Raw genomic sequence first — 20,327 nt, forward strand, 5'->3', positions numbered from 1 at the left:
TAACAAATCTATGACAAAAGTATAGAAGGACAACCGTAGGCTGGCCCTAAGAGATTCCTCATAAAGTCTTATCCAACTTGAAGGGGGCTCGGCTATCCTGTCATCTCGATCAGCAAGCTCCAATCAGAACTCTAGAGGGACTTGGAACTAGAGGTGGATGATCTCCAAGTCCTCCCTACCGAGGATAGAAGCCATCCAAAGAGGATCGTAGGTCGGTCCTACAATGAGTGATCCCGATCCAACTAAATTCTTTGATCGGATTCTAATATTGGATTCAGATCCAATCTAATAGAAGATTGGATCGGATCAATTGCATGGCCAAAATTTTTGACCCAACGAATTATTTGAGTCGTATTGGATCTTTAGATAATCTGACCCCGATCCAAAAAATTGCTGACTACCATATAGCCAACTATTATTAACCATACAAAATAATAATAAATAATATTACTCTTAAAGCAAATTAAAATATAAAAATAATTTAAATCTATCTTTATATTAAACATATTACTTATACAAGTCTTTGGCCACAACTTTAAGGCTCAAATAATCCTAATGGTATGGGTCGAATCTAAGTTTAGTAAATCCAAATCTGATCTCAAAAAAGGATGGATCTAATTTTAGAATCCGATGTGGCCTTACAAGTTCTTAAAAATAGATCGGATTGGATCTAAGCAGATTGGGCCAGATCAAGTCACAATTCAACCTAATCCATTGCAGCTTTACCCAGGAATGACTTACTTTAAATAGGTTTGAATTTGAGATAAATTTAGATCATAAACGAACTAATCCATCTAGATCTATTATTAAATAGTTTGAGTTCATGATTCTATTATTGACCTATTTAATAATTAGATGAAATCATAATTTAACTAATTAAATCTATTTAAAACCTATTTAACTCATTTTAGATCTATTTAAATTTAACTAGCTTAATCTGTTCAATCTATTTGATTTGTTTAATCTAATTTATTTTATTTAATAAATCAACTATATGAATTGGATTGGACTATTTATTTAATAAATAGATTAAATTTTTATATAAATTTTTGATCTATTTAATAAATATATTAAATTTAAATTAATAAATTTTTTTTTTATCTCTGACCTGGTCCATACCGGATTTGATCAAGCTCGTTTGCCACCCTATCCCCACTATCAGGCAAAAAAAAAGAAGAAAAAATTGCATCATTCCACGTTCCTCGTTGGAAGAAAAAGTAGCATCATTAAAACTACTTGGCTCGTGTGCATCACATTTGCATATTTATAATATCAATAAAATATGAAAGGATGAAGAGATGAGTTCAATAATTGAGAAATCATAGATCTCCCTAGGGGTGCTGGACTTCGTAATCCATCAATTTTTAGGATGTAGAGATCTACATCTAAATCCTTCATTAGATTTTCTTGCCTCAAAATATAGAGATTGGGAGATCAATTGCCTATCTCCAATCCACCCAATTTCTCCTTCAATTTAGCTTCTTTACTTTACCAACTTTGTTTCCTAAGAACCATCACTTCCAACAAGGTATTTATTGCTGAAACCAAAGGCTAGCTCGATCCACTGCCAACACATTGGTTCCACTAAACTCCAGTAGCCGCATCTGCGGTCCCAGTCCATCTCAACATATTCTTGAGATAGTTTCAGATGTATTCTTGGACTTAAGAATCATACTGTATCTCGGGACTGACAACCCTTAACATATATATCAAGTTAGGTTACAAGGTGCCGATGCAAAATCCTATCTGATGAAGATAAAGGCCTGGAGAGCAACAGTTATACGCTTAAATGCTTCTAGAATGTAAATATATTTAAAATTTGCCTTACTAATCCATAATAGATAGGTTGATTTTAGAGCATATCGCGAGATATCTACAAAACTTCGTACTCTTGCTAATCATCAAGATTAATCCATATTAATTAGCATGTATTATGACGTAGAAGAGAGAATATTATTAATCTCAAATTGGTTGGGAGTCAAGAAAGATTCTAATTTATTTAGGAAGGGATCATTCTTTTTATGGACAATATTTTGTGAAGGATAAAACTGTGAGATCAATAAGATAGAGCAGATAATATTCTACGCATTGAGCTATAAGTTTTTAGTCATAATAATGACAGTATTAGAAAAGGGATCATTCCGATAATTATGGGATTTCTTCTGTTTGTATATCAATTTACAGTAAAAATAAAAAAAATAATTCCTTCTGTTTCTATACAGATTTTTCTTCCCATAGGAGAGATTCTGTTAAGAATAAGAGGAAGAATATTTTGTTCGTGTATAAATTCCTTCTTGATCGGACATAAATCTATTGTTTGATGCACTGAAGAATAAATTAAGAATATACAAATCCTTCTAACTTTAAGTCATAGAAAGTTCCCATGATCAAGATAGGTGACAAATTTCTAGTGGTTAATACTGATGGTACTTGACCATCATGGAGTAGGTAGCTCACGCAGGAATCCACCTTGGCGGTACATAATTCACACAGTTGTTCCCAGGGAGCAGGCATGGCACCGTCACGGAGCATGACGCCCCGACGGTTGCACCACCTGGAGGGTCCGGATGGCATGAGCCCTCCATATCAGCAAAACATTTATGACCCATCCCGCTACCCCAAATGGAAATCATTATTATTTATTTTATTATTTTGTGGCTCTTCTAAACTCAAAAGAGTGCTGTTCTCCCCCCACCCCGAACTCTCAAATACTTCATCCCTACTTCCTATAAATTTCACATCCTTAAAGCCCTCTCTCTCTCTCTCTCTCCCTCTCTCTATCTTTCTCGATGAGTGGAGAAATTCCTTTTTGGCCTCTCTGTCGTCAAACCCTAATAAGGGAAAGGAGCCGCTTTCCTCGAGGTATCTCCCTATTTCTACGTTTTCTTCAGGGATTTGATGATTTCTCTCTATTTTTCGGGGGTTTTGGGTTGTTCGGAGTTGGATTATTTGGGGTTTTTCCATTGGTGTTTTTTTATTTATGGTCGGTTTGGTTCTTTTGCTGTTCTTTGCTTCAAATCGGATTTTGGGATGTGAGCTGAGTTAGAAAGATTGGATTTTTTGGATGTGTTTTTTAGTTGGATTCGGGGTGGGGTTTAGATGGGTTTTGGGGGAATGGGATGGGGTTTCTTTTTTTCCCCTTTTACCTTTTCTGGTTCCTTTTATTTCTTTGAAGGAAGAGTACTGTGCACTTTGCTTTTTTTTTTCTTTTTTTGGGGGGGATTTTAAGTTTAGAACTGGTTTGATGTAGTTCACAACCTGGACTCAGAACAACTTTTGGATAGTTAGGGTTTTTATGGGTATTGCATTAACTAGTTGAAATTTAATCCCACTATTTGGAGGTCTTAGTTGTGCAGAAAGTTCTGTATTTTGATTTTAGTTTGTTTCGCATGGTGTGCTTTTTCTGAGAATTTCCATTCATGTTCCTTAAAGGAATATCAGTTGTTCATGTCTTCTCTTGATCAATTCTAAATATGACAAAAAAATTTAGAACCTGATTTTTTTAAAGAATATTTCTTGTCATATTGACTCAGATAAAAGGGTTGCCCTAGTGATTGAAGGTTTGTGTCCTTGTGGTCTGATTGATTCTGATATTGTGTGGAGGAGATAGTTCAAAAAAAAAAAGGGAGCAATTTAACGAAATCGTGTTTGGGAAATAGGTTGGAGCAACTTCATAGGAGAGAGTCACAATGATGAGGCAGGTATCCAGTAGGAACCAGAGGAGCAAGGGATTCAGGGTAAAAAATGCTCTTCAGTTGTGCCTCTTGGCTGCTGTTTGTTTCTGGTTGCTCTACCAGTTGAAGCATTCTTATGATAAGAAAAGGGCATTAGAGGATAAGAACTTAGACACTTGGGACAAGTTAGTCGAGAACCAGTCGGAGTTCAAATTAGGCAGGAAGGATCCCCCTCATGGTGAGGAGAACGTTTCTAGGAATGAGAACCATGACAAGGACGAAGAAAATGAAGAAGTTGAAGAAGAAGAACAAGATCAGGAAACCAGACAAGCTTTGGAAGATGACGAAGCCAGAGGAGATGGAGATGATGAGATAGATGAGCAAGATCGAGAGAGAAGTGATGAGCAAGAGGATCAAGAGAGAGCTGATGAGGAGACTGAGATTGGAGAAGAATTAACCAATGAAGAAGACAAGGATGGTCAGGGTGAGGAAACAGAACAGTTGGATGAACAAGACCCTGAAGAGGATTCTTCTCACAAGGCACGTGAAGAAAGTTATAGAAGAGATGATGTATCCAGTGCTGTACGCCGAGAAAGTCGAGCAAAAAATTCTGAAGATGAAGATGGCGATGTAGCTGAGAAAATAATGGAAACCACGGAGGGGAAAGATGTGGATGCAGATGATATGGCTGATGGTGCAGATGATGGTTCCAAGGGTAACAGTCACTCGAGTGTTGGTGCAGCAGATGTTTCCAAGGATAATGTTACAGGTACTGTTTTGGTGGGGAATGAGACCAGGTGGAATGATCATCCATCCATCAATGATGCAGTTATTGAGAAAAAAGGATCAGAGGTTGGATTAAATAATTCAGAGGGGTTTCTCACCAGCAATCAGATAGAATCGTGGGTCAACTCTACGACGGCATCTGTAACTAACAATCATGTTGAAGCGCAGGCCAATTCAACAACAGCTGCATCAATCTATCAGAAAATAGAAACGCAGACTAACTCAACAATGGTTGATGCTGTAGCTAACAGTGTGCCTCTCCAGAATGAAACCATTAGCAGGGACTCAGTTCAAAGTCACAACATTACAGTTGAGATGGAAGCTTCCAAGGAAGATAAGATCAACTTGAAAAATGTGGTGACAGAAGGGCAGGCTGAGAGGTTTAACACAACTGTTGGGCAAGAGAATGCTGGAGAGCGCTCCTCTGTATCCTTGGGTGCAAATGCCAATGTAGATGCAATTCAGGGTGAATCCACTGATTCGTCACATAAAATGGTCATGAAAGAAGGGAGAGATGCTCATATAGGTCTACAGACCTTACCTGACATGCGAAATGAAGCAAAGAGCATGGGAGATGAAGCTGCAGAGTGATGATGATCTCAGGATGTGAAAGGTTTGGATACATGCAAAGCATACCCATTACCGAGAAGCATAGATGGTAGGATCTGAAATGTTAATGAAAGAGTTGCTTTACATACATAAAGAACTAAGGGCTGACTTTTTTTGGGGTGCTTATTTCATCTCCTCTTTTGTTCTCTCTCTCTCTCTCTCTCTCTCTCTCTCTAACTTTCTTTTGGTGGTGTGGGGTGGAGGGGTGGCTCAAGTGTAGATTTGAACTCCTTTCTTCTGGGAATGTGAGCTTAATAGGGTTTGGATGAGAAGAGCCGAACTGCTTACCCTACTAATTTCATAAACTATTTTGTTGAATATTCATATTTTCTTGGTCAGATTAATAGCTAAATTTCAAGCCCTAATAGACAGCTTGTTTATTTTTGCTGGAAAATTTTCATGTTTTAGTAACTAGTGAGCTTGTTGGGTGTCAATGGTGGTACCATTAGCTTACAGAGCATTAGTTTATCCATATGCCTACAACTGTTGCTGACAAGTATTCAGGACTAATGTTGGCTGGAGAATTGAGAGACTGGAGATTCTTATTTCCAAGCTTCAGTTTGCTTAGCTTTGTAAAGAAAAATCTAGGATCTGTGCTTTGCGGTCCTTTCGTTTTGCATTAAAAACACTGGTTTGTGTTTCTTCAATTCTACTATGATACATGGAGTCATACACTGTGCAAGTTGGGAGTAAGTTTGATTGTTGAACAATATCCTCCTGAGAAGAGGGAGGCTGATTACCTATGGATGCTTCAGTCTCTGAGTATTTGGAAATTATTTTGCTTGCCATCTAGGTGGCATCTGATACAAAAACATCATTAGTGCTAAATTTGCTCGACTTTACTGTTCCATTTGGTTTCTCCAGGTTTCAGGCGTCCAAAGGCTCAGCTACGCTCTTTTTTGCCCATTCTGGCATTGAGACAGGGTACTTCTATCGGATCTGCTATCCACAAAGAGATTGATGTGTATCTGTCACAGCTTTGATTCCCCGTATTTAAATGAAGCACCTTGTGTTTGGCACTGGTACAAGAGCTGCAAACAGAATAAATCATAGCTTACCAAAAATGGGGGGTGGGGGGGGGGGGGCGCACACTGAAAAAAAAAACACAAGAGGCAAAAGTGTGCCTTGCATCACTTTCAAAATTTTCTATTTTCAGAGATAAATAAAAATAGGAATTCTATTTCTTTTTATTCTCTTTTTGATAAATTTAAACATGTTTGGTCTATTTTAAAATAAACATTGCAATGATGTTTAAGACTTAGGTAGTTACCGCGGCGGTGGTTGTGGTGTAGGTCGCAAAATTGATGATGGTACGCCACTGCTGCTACAGTTGTAAAGCGGACGTAAAAATTTGTGACGGTGGTGATAGTGACCATATTGGCGATGGATAGGGCTAATAATGATACGATGGATACGATGACAACATTGTGGTGGAGACGATGCGAATATCTGCGGTGGTGGCGGAGGTAAGGAGGGTAGTAGCAAGGGTGGTATTGACAGATTGATATGGTCGTTGTGATAGCAAGGATGGCATTGATGGTGATAATAATGATGTTGGCGGAGGCAACGAGGGTAGTAGTTAAGATGGCATCAATGATGCTGGTAGAGATAAAGAGGATGTGTTGGTCACAATAAAAAAGCAGGAGTTTTTTTTTTAATATTTGAAATAGTTTTTTATTTTTGTTCTCCTAGAAACAATGGAAGTGATTTTTAAAAAAAAAATCAAAATAATAAAATCAAATATATATATATGTTTTTTTAAGATGGGGAAACGATGGTTAACGGTGCCAAACAGTTCAAAGTAATAATTTTTTTTTTTAAATTTCTACATCAAAGTAATAATGTTCTTTAACTTGCAATACCTGAGTGGATGGGTGAGCCTCGTGGACCAGCAAACCGGTCACCATGCTCGGCAGTGGGGCAGGGGTGGTACCGGTCAAGTGAAGCTTTTTCCACATCAGGATAATTGGAACCAATTTTAAGCAGATTTACGTTATAATCTTGAGAAAATTATAAACATACTGAACCTTGGAGGAAGGATGCTGTAAGATAACATTACTATAACGTGAGCATCCCAAGGCTTGCTAAAACATTTAATTCCTGCAGTCGCTGGTAGCATATATGGTGGAGGCACCAAAAAAAACTGTTGGCCAAATTGATAAAAGATTTCACATTACCAGCAACGGCTGTGGGTTGGAATGTACACGTTTACAGTGATTCACTTCACCAGGCACTACCACAACAGACGAGCTGCAAAGAATTGAGCAAAGGGGAGAACCACAACTCCATAAAATGTGTACTGGTTAGTCATCAGCATTCATTCAAGCAGTTCTACTTGCAAATAACTAAGTACAAGCATACTTAAAGTTCAAGGAAGCCCAACCCAAGCAAAGACTATTTTATTTGTTGAGAGAATCTACATATTATTACAATTAGTGTCAACCTGCAGTATCTTGAATGCTAGAAGAAGGTTCAAAAAACTAATTGGATTTTCAAGAAAGAAAAAACTGGAAGATAGATTCAAATATGTCTTCCCAAATATCATTTCATCAACCACCAGAGATTCTTGAACAGAAAGTAATTCTCTGAACAAAGGTATATCCTAGTGCTCAGAGTGCTGCTTCTTCTCAAAAAGGCCATCGGGACCTGTACATGATGTGCCATGAAATGTGTTAGACCTGTATAATGAATCAAGAAGAGGTATGCACAGCATTATCAAACAATCAAATTCAAAACAAAGTTCCACAAGCAAAATTTTATATTTATAATTCTTTTGATAGGTACTAAAGTCTGAGATATAAATAACAAAAACAAGCACTATACTGCACACACAATTATTGACACAAGCCTCTCTTTCAACCATTGGTTTCTTCCGATGGAGATTTAAAAAAAAAAAAAAAAAAAAAAGGAAAGAAAGAAAACTAGACTCAAATGGTTCAACCCTAACAAATAGAGACACCAAATTATTACCAAAAAATCAAACTGGGGAAAGAACCTTAGTGAGCATCATTTGCTTAAGAACTACTAATTATGCATGAACAAGCAGATCTTTTACTGAATATACGGTACATATATCTTACATTGAAGAGCAAAGGCATAGAAATGTAATCCCATGAGGACTCATTCAGCTTTTGAAGACCAAGATCAACACTTATACAAAGATGTTTGAATTTTTTTTAATAGCCGGACAATTGAAAACATGATGAGCTGATAGTATGCTATTGATATCAATAAGATGTAAGAAATCACCACTTTCACAAGAAAAGTATTTCCTTTTCAACAATCATTCACAATTTCCAAATGCAAGAGATCTAAAGCTTGGAAATTGTGCGATTGATGACCGGAGTCTCCGTACGCCATGCAACCCTGAAGAAGGGAGGAAAATTATGTTCGTGTTGCCAATACAATATATGGGGATTACAAGTTTTCTGCTAGAGCAACAGCTTGGTGTATGTATAGTTGGATTCCCACATGAAAAATTATAAAGTATAATTTTTTAATAAAGAGGTCTTTTCAGGCACCTATAAAATATGAAGTAATATCTACACATAGGGAAAGAACCATCTCCATCTTATTCAAAGAAAAAAGGTTAAAAAGGAATTTACAAGTTTAAATAGACTTACTAATATACTCATAAAATAGCATTGGCTTTATTTATTATTTTTTTCAATTCAAATTAAATTTTCATAGAAATACGAGTTTGCCAGCCATACACTGCCAATATATAGTTGGCTTCAAAAAATCATATTACAAGCCATAAATAGCACATGGCATTGAGGACTTGATAAATCCAAGTAGGAAGGGAGGGGACCCTATTCTCCTTTTCTCCTTTAACCAATACAGTTTGGTGTATGACAAGTTGCACTCAGACAATGACCTATATACATATTTTTCTGAATATGGACACATCTAAGACTATCCAGGTACCTCATAAATGTTAGTTTTTCGGCAGCCTATTTTGGTGACTAGTTATCTGAACACATCCAAGTTGGGTACTTTCCCCTCTAGAGGTCATCTGTGGTTGTTGCTGCGGCTTACACAGTGGTTGTTGCAGTAGTTATTGGTACGTATTGCTGCCTTGGCATATTTTTGTTTAAAAAACATGATCTTAACTATTTTCTTAGAGGTTTACAATTTGAAAAAGTTATCTTATTTCAAAATTTAGAGCTACATTAATATTACGTATTTTTCTGCATGATGTTCTGTAATTTTATTGCCAAAAGTTATGTTTCTGGCGTACAATGGTCTGAATTCTCAATGCACTACATGTTGTGGAAATGGGAACTCTTGGTATAGCAAGTTACACAGCCAATCTTCGTTATGGCCTGATTTATTTGTGCAAAGAGAATGTTTCTGTACTAGACTAATTAGGTAAACTATTGCTTGCTAAGTCGGTGAGAATATTGGTGATTGGTGTTGGTGATTGGCCTTTTGCTGAGTTGAATCATGTTTTCCATAAGTTTTCTGCTAGAGCAACAGATTGGTGTATCATGTATGTATAGTTGGATTCCCATATGAAAAGTTATAGATTATAATTTTTTAATAAAAAGGTCTTTTCAGGTACCTATAAAATATGAAGTAATATCTACACATAGAGAAAGAACCATCTCCATCTTATTCAAAGGAAAAAGGTTAAAAAGGAATTTACAAGTTCCAATAGACTTACTAATATACACATAAAATAGCAGTGGCTTTATTCTTTTTTCTTTCAATTCAAATTAAATTTTCATAGACATACGAGTTTGCCAGCCTTACACTGCCAATAGATAGTTGGCTTCAAAAAGTCATATTACAAGCCAAAAATAGCACATGGCATTGAAGACTTGATAAATCCAAGTAGGAAGGCAGGGGACCCTCTTCTCCTTTTCTCCTTTAACCAATACAGTTTGGTGTATGACAAGTTGCACTCAGACAATGATCTATATACATATTTCTGAATTTGGACACATCTAAGACTATCCAAGTACCTCATAAATGTTAGTTTTTGGGCATCCTATTTAGGTGACTAGTTATCTGACCACATCCAAGTTGGGTACTTTCCCCTCTAGAGGTCATCTGTGGTTTTTGCTGCTGCTTACACAGTGGTTGTTGCAGTAGTTATTGATATCTATTGCTGCCTTGGCTTATTTTTGTTTTAAAAAACATGATTTTAACGTTTTTCTTAAAGGTTTACAATTTGACAAAGTTATCTTATTTCAAAACTTAGAGCTACATTAATATTGTAAATTAATATTTTTGTGCAAAATGTTCTGTAATTTCATTGCCAAAAGTTATGTTTCTGGTGTACAATGGTCTGAATTCTCAATGCACTACATGTTGTGGAAGTGGGAACTCTTAGTATAGCAAGTTACACTGCCAATCTTCATTATGGCCTGATTTATTTGTGCAAAGAGAATGTTTCTGTACAAGACTAATTAGGTAAACTATTGCTTGCTAAGTTGGTGAGAATGGTTGGTGATTGGTGTTGGTGATTGGCCTTTGAGTTGAATCATGTTTTCCATAAGTTCATATGTCCAAAGTATAAAAGACTGGTTGGAAGCTCTATCTGCAGCCAGATCTAAAAGTTAGCAACAGAAACAACTTTCTTCCCTTCTTCCTGTGTATAAAACAGTGACATCATTGGATTGAGATTTTTGTGACAATGATTAATAGAATAACTAGCCACAGGACCCTTCTTCCCTTCTCTTCCTGATTCTTCTAATTTACTATTAGTCTCCCGTTCTTTTACTCTCCTCAACTCTTTTTTTTTTTTTTTGAGCCAACTCAACACTGTTTTATTTCTTCACTATGCTAAATATATGTGTTAGAAAACATATTCCCCCCACTGATGGTCAGATTTCTCCTCTTTCTTGTGCGTTGTTACTTACTTTTCACTTTTTTCATTTCTTGGATATATTTTCAAGATTTCTGAAAAATCGTATAATCCACAATCCAATCTGACCCCATACCCTCTACAATTTATGATCCAATCCCAATATTAGCAACATTTGAGATTGACCCACCGGCTAAGTTACCAATTGGTACGGGTCCTATGGATCTAGAAGCCTTAAAAATAGGAGGCAGCTCAATTGTTCAAGAGGACCAGGGATCAATGGCCAGAAATGTTTCCACATAAGAGGCAAGAACCTAGTGGCAAAGGACAGAGGGCATTCATCATCATTGATAATTTCGCTAGTACCATTGGTACCCATAAAACAATATCCATACAGAAATTAAATATAAGAATTCTCAAAAAAAGAAGAATACATATTAGAATAGATAAGGGCATAAAGTAACTGTATGATATGTTATGAAAAATTACATTGGGCACAAAATGTTGAGTTTCAACCAGGCCTGGATTGAGTTGGAATCAGAAAATTCAGACCCATACCCAATAAATTGTATGGTTGGGTGGGTCAGGTTTCAACAGGTATATTCTCACCATTACCAGGACCAAACCCAGAATATCTTATGAATCTCTCTTGAATCCACTCCCAACACATAAATTTTTGGGTCTAAATCGGGTACAACCTCATTCTCAGTCTATATGACCTAATGAAAGCCCTATCGTTGCAGAAAACTTATATAGTTAAATATTCTTATGTATTTGAAGCTACTTTCAGAATTTATTGGTCCGAGTCTCTTCATCCTTGAAGGTTGTTCCATGTTGACTGATGAAAATTGTACATAAGAAATGAAAGCTCGTGGCTCCCATCTCCCCGCCTTTACTACAGCAATTGAAAGTGAGATAACATAGGTCATGGCAAACATTCAAACACCTCAATTAAGATACCCAAGGGAATTACTCTCCCCTCCCAACAACTACTAACAATTGGAACAAACGTTTCTGTTTGGGTTTAAATTAACACCTGTAAAAATAAAAATGGTGCTAACCCGTCCAAATAGTTAGACATGATACAAAAAGGTTTAAGTTCATATCTTTGATTCTTTCTAATCCCATTAGTAACATTCCAACAAACCAAAATGCCAAAAATCACCCAAATTGATGAGTTTCAAATTGTTGCTATACCCTGGAATCAAAACGAAAACAAGCACAAAACATTATTAAATATGTTTGCAGACATACCCCAGGGGAATTCCTTGCTCCGGATGTGCAGATATGCGTAAGCCTGCGAAATAAAAAAAATCCAATTTTTATTATTCATCACATACAATTACAGGAAAAAAGAAAAAAGAAAAACTTTCACATAGCAAATAAATTAGGATAAAAACGATCAGAAAAATAACTACCGGGGGGTCGGGATGGTGAGGATGGCCCTTGGAGAGGTTATAGATGGACAAAATGGTGCAGGTCACGATTCCAGCGTACGTAATCTTCTCCCATTTCGCGGTCTCATCTGAAGAAACGGATCAAAAAGCCATGAAATCGAAGAACCCAAACCTAAACCTTAATCCTATAATCCAGAAGCAGAAGAAGAAAAGAAGAAGAAGAAGAAGAAGAAGAGATCAGGATCGGGGAAACATACAGGCGTCGTCGTGGTGAGCGGAGGCGGAGAAGCTTCGCTTGTTGGGAATAACGGGACGGGAGCCACTCTTCGCACCTCCGCGAAAGGCGGCCGCCGCCGCTGCTCGGAGCCCCGATCTCGCCATTGACGTCGCCATCGCTGACCGCTCCTTCCCGATCCCTTTCAATTTCGATTCGATGATCCCTTCTCTCCGTTTCCCTTTGGACTCTCTCGAGTCCCAGCTCTATGTAACTCTTTATAGGCCACGTTCATCATCGTGCATTGTACATTTTAGCATAATTTCCTTTCCGCAAAATAAAAAGGCAATCTTATAAATATATGCCAGGAGTAGGTTAATTTCCCTCATAATATAAACTAGTCATGCACAGCATGGCGGATCTTGATTCTTTCCCTAATAAATTTTTTTTAAAAAAATTATAAAAAAAATTTCAAATGCTTCTGAAAATGCCATATGATATTTTTTTCTAATCAAATTATATTCATTAATAATTATTTCTAAGATAATATTATTTTTATTTAAAAATATCTACTTAGGGAAACTAGAATTGCTATTTTTATTTTTTTCTCCAAACATGCATTGGACATGCCTAGTGGTCAATTTCTCGAAAAAAAAAAAACCTATACAGTTTAAAATTTTGAATAACGAAAATATCCTCCTTAAAAATTATGACATCTTTTCTTAAAAATTATAATATCTCTTCACAAAAATTATGATATCCCTTCTCTTCTGAAAAAATTATGACACCCTTTCACAGAATTATGATATTTTTTTACAAAAATTATGATATTTTTTCATAAAAATTATGACACTCTATAAAAAAATTATGATATCTTATGCAGAAAGTCATAATTTCAACGCAGGATATCATAATATCAGCACAGGATGTCATAATTTTTTTGAAAAGAAAGGGATATCATAATTTTTGTAAAAGGGTATCATAATTTTTAGGATAAATTATGTTTATAGTTCCTAAATTAAGTTAAATTTTTTTAAATAGTTCTTAAAGTATAAAATTCTAAACTTAAATCTTCCAACAATTTGAACCCCTTTAATGTTACCCCTGAGGTGGATTCCGACCGTTTTCTCTCACCAAAAATCTGATGTGGCAAAATTCGATGCTGATGTGGTAAAATTCGATGCAAATGTGGTAAAAAATAATTTTTTATTTTTATTTTTCATTCTTCTTCTCTCTGCTCTCGACCCCCCACTCCCTCCCCACCGGCTCGCCACCCGCACGCACCCCCCCTCACCGACCCGCCCCTTCGGTCCCCCTCTCTGGCGCTCGGGGCTTCTGCCCCACCCCAGCACACCCTGCTTGCTTCGAGTGCCTGTGGGTTGTGCGCTGGTGCCCCATCAGCCCCGTCTCACCTCGCCTCCAAATTGGCCGCCCCTCATCCTCCACCATTGCCCCCATTTCTCCTCCCTCGCCTCTCGCCAAGCCTCCTTCCCACCGCCACCAACATCTCTGATCAGCAAAGACCCACCGGCCCTCGTCCCCTCGGCCGTATACCTCCTTTCCCCATCCCCCACTGTCCATCCCTACTCTTTTCGCCATCAGCTCCCACCAGTCTGTGCTATCGCCCTCCTTCCCATCATCACCGACATCGGCCTTCTCCTTCGATCTCTCTTAGGTGCTTTTCCTCCATGGATCTCTGAAAATGAAAATGAAATAGAAAAAAAAAATATCCAACATAAAACCCCAGCGATCCGTCTAAGCTTCCTTGTTCATCGCTCCAAGCCTCCCACCCTATTGAGCCAATGTTGGGGGGGGGGGGGAGGGGGGACGCAAACCCACCGACGGTGATGGGGGATGGGGTAAGGATGCGGGGCGGGGTGCACCGGGGAGCAGAACCACAGGGGCATGCGAGGGTGGGGTCGGGGGGGCACTAGCATGCAACCCACCGGCGCCATGGCAAGCAGGAGTGCGGCCAGAGGGGTCGATCGAGAGGAAGGAAAAGACTCTTTACAAGAGTCTTCTTCATTTTTTTTTGTGCTCTGCGATTCGTGCGAGGACAGAGAGAAGAAGAATGAAAAAAATAAAAAAAATAATAAAATATTATTTTTTGTCAAGTCAACATTAGATTTTGTTCACGTCAGCAATGGATTTTACCATGTCAGATTTTCGATGAGAGAAAATGGCCGGAATCCACCTCGGGGGTAATATTAAAGGGGTTCAGATAGTTGGAAGACTTAAGTTTAAGATTTTATAGTTTAGGAATCACTTAAAAAAATCCAACTTAGTTTAGAGACTACGAATATAATTTATCCTAATTTTTAAAAAGAGATATCATAATTTTTAAGAAGAATATTTTCATCATTTAAAATTTTAAATAAAAAAATAGAATTACGGACATTAAATGTATATTAGAAAGTGGTAGCTACGTCGTCCAATAGGACCAAGCGGTATGCTCCACATCAGATTTTCTACACCGCGGGAGGTGCACAAAAAATCCAAGTTGCCAATCTGGCCCAACTCGACCTGATTTCAACCCTCTTGATCTATATGTTGGATGAGTTAGGTTCAAATAAACGAAGGTTGACCTGATATCGGGTACGCTTGGTTTGGTTGGAATAATTAGGCCTATCCCTCCATGTCCTCCTTTGGGTGGCCAATTTTGTCCCTGATGGATCTCAAGGTCCATTGTCAATGGAAAAAAAGAGGGCCAGTCAAAAAGTTTTGTTGTTGCGCCTTATCCAGGCTCAAACCTCGAAGTCCAAATATAGTTGGGTTAGTCCTAGGCCCATTACCTTACTGTTGCTAAGTGCCCCTTATCCTATTGTCTCCCGCTCTCCTTCACTTGTTTATCTCTCCTTCCCTTTTCTCCCCCCTTTATCTTTTCATGTTCTCTTTGAGTTGGCCTAGTTGACCCACTAGCCAGCAGGTCTGAAAAAACTCGAGTTAAACCAATTTTTGTTGATAGTTGAGACAGTAAGAAGGCAAAACAACCTACAACCAGAGCACTTATTGTCATCAGAAACAAATTAGTGAAGCATTAATTTTTATTTGTTCTGCCCACTAAAACTATCTCTCACCTCATTGTAAAATGTCCTTTTGCAAGAAGCTTATATTTTGCATTGAAAGCTCAGCTTAACATAAAGGGCTGGCCAAGAGAGATGTCTTGGATCTTTGGACAACTTGAAGAGAACCAAAGGTGATCTAAGAAAGGGATGGAACCAGCTTTCAGTGGCAATTTGTTGGCATATGTGGCCGGAAAGAAACTCTGGTATATTGCTTCACAAGAATTCTTCAATCAACATTGTTCTCCACCAGGCCCTGCTAACATTTGGCAATTAGGGGATCATATGCAGTGGTGAATGTCTTCAGAGCCACCAAGCTATCCTATAGTGTCTTGGTCTGTTGCTGCCAAAACAAACCTCCTAGCACCCATGACATTAATTTGGTGTTCTCTGCTGAAACAACCAATCTGTAGCCGGCACAAGTTTGCTGTTTTTGCCCTTGCTAGTTGTCTTATAATTGCCCATCCGAATCTGTTCCTAACTCTGTTTTTTCTCCATTCTCTGTAATCTATATTGCTGCAAAAACTTTCCGATAATAAAGCTGGGGGAAGCATTTCACTTCCTCCATTTTCCTTTCAAAAATAAAATGCCACAACAACTTCTACCTTGACAACAATCTTTGTACCACAATATATTTGGGTTCGACCCAAACCCAATTACTTAACAATCCTTTGGTTAAAGTCAATTAGGTGTTTATGAAATAACTCTTAATCTTATTTCTTGGTAAGTAAGATAGTCGCTCATGTATTTTAGCAAGTCGATGGATCAAATCCAATTTGACTGAGAGGAGGGCTACAAGTGGTCTATAGACAATAAACTATAACAAAATACTCCTACCACTCCGAACCCTGATAAAGGTAGGGACTTGAATTGAAATCTTTGGAAATTATCATCAATATTTTATTAGCTACTCAACTGACACCTTCATTGACTTGCAGTGGGCAATGAGTTTATTCTAGACTTCAAACTTAACCCTCAGTAAATGAAAAGGTTTCCTTCTTTCACTTTTAATTAGTCAGTTCCTTTTCTTTGAAATATCGATCTTTAGGATACCAGCTTTTGTACATCTCGACATAATCTCAGTAATTTAGATGTAATTTATTTGGTAAATTTGTAACGTTATGTCCACTACCTTTTGTAACTTTATGGACCACCGTATATACCATATATATATCCTTCCATATACATCTAATGGGTCTCGTAAAATATTCTGAACCAGTAATCCCCTATAAATAGAGAGCATTTTTTTTCATCAATGAAGCACAGTAAATTCACTGGCTTCTATTGATCATATATTTCACTCTAGAATCTAAAATATAATCTCAGAAATAGAAAGGGATCAGAAGCTGAATCATATTGTCATCTCTTAGACGCTAAGTATGCTTCACTGTTGCGCTTATTGTCCTCCTTAATAGGCTTTGTTCTTTAATCCATGATGCAGTTCTTTATTCATTTTGAGACAATTAGATACACAGGTAGATGGTAATGTCTGATTACAAAATCTAAAAGTCAATGGCGCAGAAGGAAATATGAGCAAGAAGTTCCATCACTGTCAGATTACTAACTATTAGGGAGATGCACACTGCTTGGTACAAGTCTTACACAAAAGATTACATTATATTCACCTAAGAAACAAGGGAAAGAAAAGAGGAGACTTAATTAATGCCATAGAGTAGTGTTGTCTACTGTCATCTACCTCCTGAGAGAGTTGAGGATGGATACACTGAAGAGGGATATGACATGATATAATCATCAAATCCTTCATTCTGAACCATTGCCATAGAGCTGAAGCTCATGCAAGTCGGCGACAGTTCCGGAAGTGGCGCATCACCATCCAAGTACTGCATCACCTGCCGCATGGTTGGCCGAGCTGCTGGCAGCGGATGCGAACAAAGTAATCCAAGCTTCAACACCAGCTCCATCTCCTCCACCACATAGTCTTCTCCCAATCTTGGGTCCCTTGTCTCACGAATTGTTCCCCTCCTCCAGTTCTCCAGCACCCAGTCCACCAAAACAATATGCTCCCTCTCCGCATTCACCTCTATTGGCCTCTTCCCACAGGCTACCTCTAGAATGAAGGCTCCAAAAGCAAACACATCAGTGATTGTGGTTGCTTTTCCAGTCCTTGCAAGCTCTGGAGCAAGATAGCCCATGGTTCCAACAATATGAGTGGTCTGGGGATCGGTTCCATGGTCATACAGTCTAGCAAGGCCAAAGTCACCTAATCTCCCGTTCATTTCATTGTCCAGCAAAATATTGCTTGCCTTGATGTCTCTGTGGATGACCACCTTCTCCCAGTCCTCATGCAGATATAAGAGACCTGATGCCACTCCTTTGATGACTCGAAACCTCTGATTCCAATCAAGAGTAGTCTTCTCTTGATCATAGAGGAACCTGTCTAGGCTGCCATTTGGCATGTAATCATAGACCAAGAGGAGCTCTCCTTTGCGCCGGCAGTAACCCAATAATTGGACCAGGTTTCGATGTCGGAGGTTGCCAATGCTCACAATCTCAGCTACAAACTCCCTCATCCCCTGTCTTGATTCATGGGAAACTCTTTTGACTGCAACCTCCATCTTAGAAGTGGGTAGCACACCTTTATAGACCCTCCCGAAGCCTCCTATGCCAAGTAGCTCCTTGTCTTTGAAGCCTTTAGTAGCTCTGAACAAATCCTTGTAAGAGAATCGATGAGGCCCATACTCTTGCTCCCAATCTTCAAGTAGCTCTGCATACTTGGTTCTCCGCCTAACAAGAAACATTGCGGCTCCAACAACCATTAGCACAAACGCAGCTGAAGCTAAAGGCAATGAAATATCCAAAGCCTTCGATCTGGCCTTCGGTTTTATACGAGGGAGCGAAGGTAGCTTCGAGTAATCGATTGCTTGAGCTATTCCATTCATCTTAAAGCTCCATCCAAGGACATAGTGAGATGTCAGAACAGAGCCTGTTGATGAAGAGAATCCAACATACATCGGATCCACCAGCACGCTCGAAAGATCGATGGTGGAAGACAAGAGAGGCCGGCGGGGTTTGGACATCCTAATGGGAGCCATGGTGACATTGAGTTGCATCACTCTGCCATCGTAGTCTACCCATACTTGCATGGGTTGGCCACTAATAAGGGTTAGGTTCTTGAACGAACCAGTATCATCAGCATAATAACCAGCAGTATGAGAGCTGTTGGATTTTAAGCTATTGATATCAATTCCAACATGGTTATCATCGATGTCTTTGAACTCAGAGCTAAGAATTGTGTCTAGCTCAACTGCAAAGACGTGATTGGTGGAATTACCGTTATTGTTTGAATTGAAGAGCCCCAAGTACTGGCTTGGTAAAGCGTTGGAGAGGTCCGTAGTGGGAGAGACTAAGAAGACAATTCCATGGCCACTAAGCCCGACGTACTCTGAGAGTATTGCAAATACAAAAGTAGTGGAGAAGGAGAAGATTTTACCATCTGGAGGCTTTCTGAAGTGAAGAGGGGATGGATGGAAGCCATGGCCCTTCATCTGCTTTGTCTTGTTGGTTAGCATCAGGAGGCCATTGGATGTGATCGATGCGATGCCATCAAGGGTGAGGTTGGCACCACTGAATCCATTGAAGGTGAGGTCATCATCACTGGTGGAGACTGCAAGTTTTAGGAGGAGAAGGAAGAGGAGGCAGACTAAAGTCTTGCAGGACATTGTTGAGCTTTTCAGTACCTCAAGATTGGAAGCAAACTCCCAAGGCATGAGCAGTTTGAGATTTTGGTGCTATTTATTAGCAGATCTTTTCAAGGACTTCTGTTTTTGGTGGTGTCAATGGGTCAGTGTGAAACCTTGTTGATGGATGATGATAACATGGTGGGATCTTAGAACTTTCCAATATTTAATGACTTTGGGCAATTCTCTCGGTGGTGAAAAGGATGTGTCTGAACCCATTAGTGCAACTTGGTCATATACTATTACATCTTCTGTTTAACCAGCTACACCTAATTAGTACATGAACAGCTGAGAAGGGGAAGAACATTTCTTTTTCAGCAATAGAGACCGCCACCACCAGGGTTTGAACTCTGGACATTCCCTATGTTCAAATCCTTAGAAAGAGGTGCCCAAGCTTGGTGGAGGGAGGAAAATAGGTGAACACCTGTTTTGACAAACTTGGAGAAGATCTGTACTTGGAATACACTTGTTTTGATCTAGTTTTCTGGCAATCAATTCAAATGGAAACCAAGGAGGCGCGGTCACATCCCCTGAAAGCAAGTCATTTTGGGCTCATATGGTTCAGATTTGATCAGATTAGGTGATTGGGTTGAATGTGTTAACTGCAGTTGGAAATCTAACTCACTTCCCTTGTCCCAAGTTGCGAAAAAGTCCAACATATTAGGTAGCAACCAAAACCATCAGATTAGAATTTTGTGCAAGACAATTTTCGTTGTTTTGTGGTTGTTTGAATGGTTGCTAAAACTACCAGTGGGTTGCCTTGAAGTATCATATCAAAAATATATAAGCTGTACAGTATTAAAAGAGAAGAAGTCCAAACCTAGTCTTTTCCTTTTTTTTTTTTTTTCTTTTTTTCAAGGGAACAAACAATAGGCACTGAGTGCCTAAAGGTTTTTTATTGATAAAGTTTAAGTTGCTTTACAATGAAAAGAAAGAAAACCTAGTTCCAAAAGAAGGAACTTTACTCTGGTTTTTCTGAAGAACTCTCACAGCTTCAAAATCCTTTTGAGCAACTGGTTAATAGTTTCCACCAGCAAAATTTCCCAGAAAGACCCTCGTAAACACCCATTCTTTT

General features: G+C 38.5%; 3 protein-coding genes across 4 annotated transcripts; 1 reads left to right on the forward strand and 2 right to left on the reverse strand.

Annotated features, from left to right (window-relative positions):
* The first annotated feature begins 2,675 nt into the window (after positions 1-2,675).
* Positions 2,676-5,463, forward strand: LOC105061070 (uncharacterized). Its single transcript, XM_029260593.2, has 2 exons — positions 2,676-2,862; positions 3,534-5,463. The coding sequence occupies exon 2, from the start codon at positions 3,690-3,692 to the stop codon at positions 5,049-5,051; it is 1,362 nt and encodes a 453-aa protein (XP_029116426.1). The 5' UTR covers positions 2,676-2,862; positions 3,534-3,689; the 3' UTR covers positions 5,052-5,463.
* Positions 5,464-7,430: 1,967 nt separating this feature from the next.
* LOC105061081 (cytochrome c oxidase subunit 6a, mitochondrial) lies at positions 7,431-12,798 on the reverse strand. The gene is made up of 4 exons (XM_010945035.3): positions 12,536-12,798; positions 12,300-12,406; positions 12,136-12,178; positions 7,431-7,715 (listed from the first exon to the last, which is right to left on the reverse strand). Exons 1-4 carry the CDS (start codon positions 12,669-12,671, stop codon positions 7,672-7,674), a joined length of 330 nt encoding a protein of 109 aa, XP_010943337.1. The 5' UTR covers positions 12,672-12,798; the 3' UTR covers positions 7,431-7,671.
* A 4,286-nt stretch (positions 12,799-17,084) lies between these two features.
* On the reverse strand, positions 17,085-19,997 carry LOC105061089 (L-type lectin-domain containing receptor kinase SIT2-like). 2 transcript variants are annotated; one of them, XM_073251553.1, is made up of 2 exons: positions 19,253-19,990; positions 17,085-19,169 (listed from the first exon to the last, which is right to left on the reverse strand). In XM_073251553.1, the coding sequence occupies exon 2, from the start codon at positions 19,082-19,084 to the stop codon at positions 17,243-17,245; it is 1,842 nt and encodes a 613-aa protein (XP_073107654.1). In that variant the 5' UTR covers positions 19,085-19,169; positions 19,253-19,990; the 3' UTR covers positions 17,085-17,242. The 2 variants fall into 2 exon arrangements, with proteins under 2 accessions (XP_073107654.1, XP_010943349.1); XM_010945047.3 differs by having other exon boundaries at positions 17,085-19,997.
* Positions 19,998-20,327: the final 330 nt, after the last annotated feature.

Source organism: Elaeis guineensis, chromosome 2, assembly GCF_000442705.2.
Source record: "Elaeis guineensis isolate ETL-2024a chromosome 2, EG11, whole genome shotgun sequence".
Taxonomy (NCBI): Eukaryota; Viridiplantae; Streptophyta; class Magnoliopsida; order Arecales; family Arecaceae; genus Elaeis; species Elaeis guineensis.

What these genes read in the sequence shown, in the direction of transcription:
- LOC105061089 (XM_010945047.3), bottom strand. Translation starts at nt 19,282, where the DNA reads ATGCCTTGGGAGTTTGCTTCCAATCTTGAGGTACTGAAAAGCTCAACA.
- LOC105061070 (XM_029260593.2), top strand. Translation starts at nt 3,690, where the DNA reads ATGATGAGGCAGGTATCCAGTAGGAACCAGAGGAGCAAGGGATTCAGG.
- LOC105061081 (XM_010945035.3), bottom strand. Translation starts at nt 12,671, where the DNA reads ATGGCGACGTCAATGGCGAGATCGGGGCTCCGAGCAGCGGCGGCGGCC. An exon ending in CGCTCACCACGACGACGCCT is followed by an intron (nt 12,407 to 12,535) that starts GTATGTTTCCCC and finishes CCGTTTCTTCAG; the next exon opens with ATGAGACCGCGAAATGGGAG. An exon ending in CTCACCATCCCGACCCCCCG is followed by an intron (nt 12,179 to 12,299) that starts GTAGTTATTTTT and finishes TTTATTTCGCAG; the next exon opens with GCTTACGCATATCTGCACAT.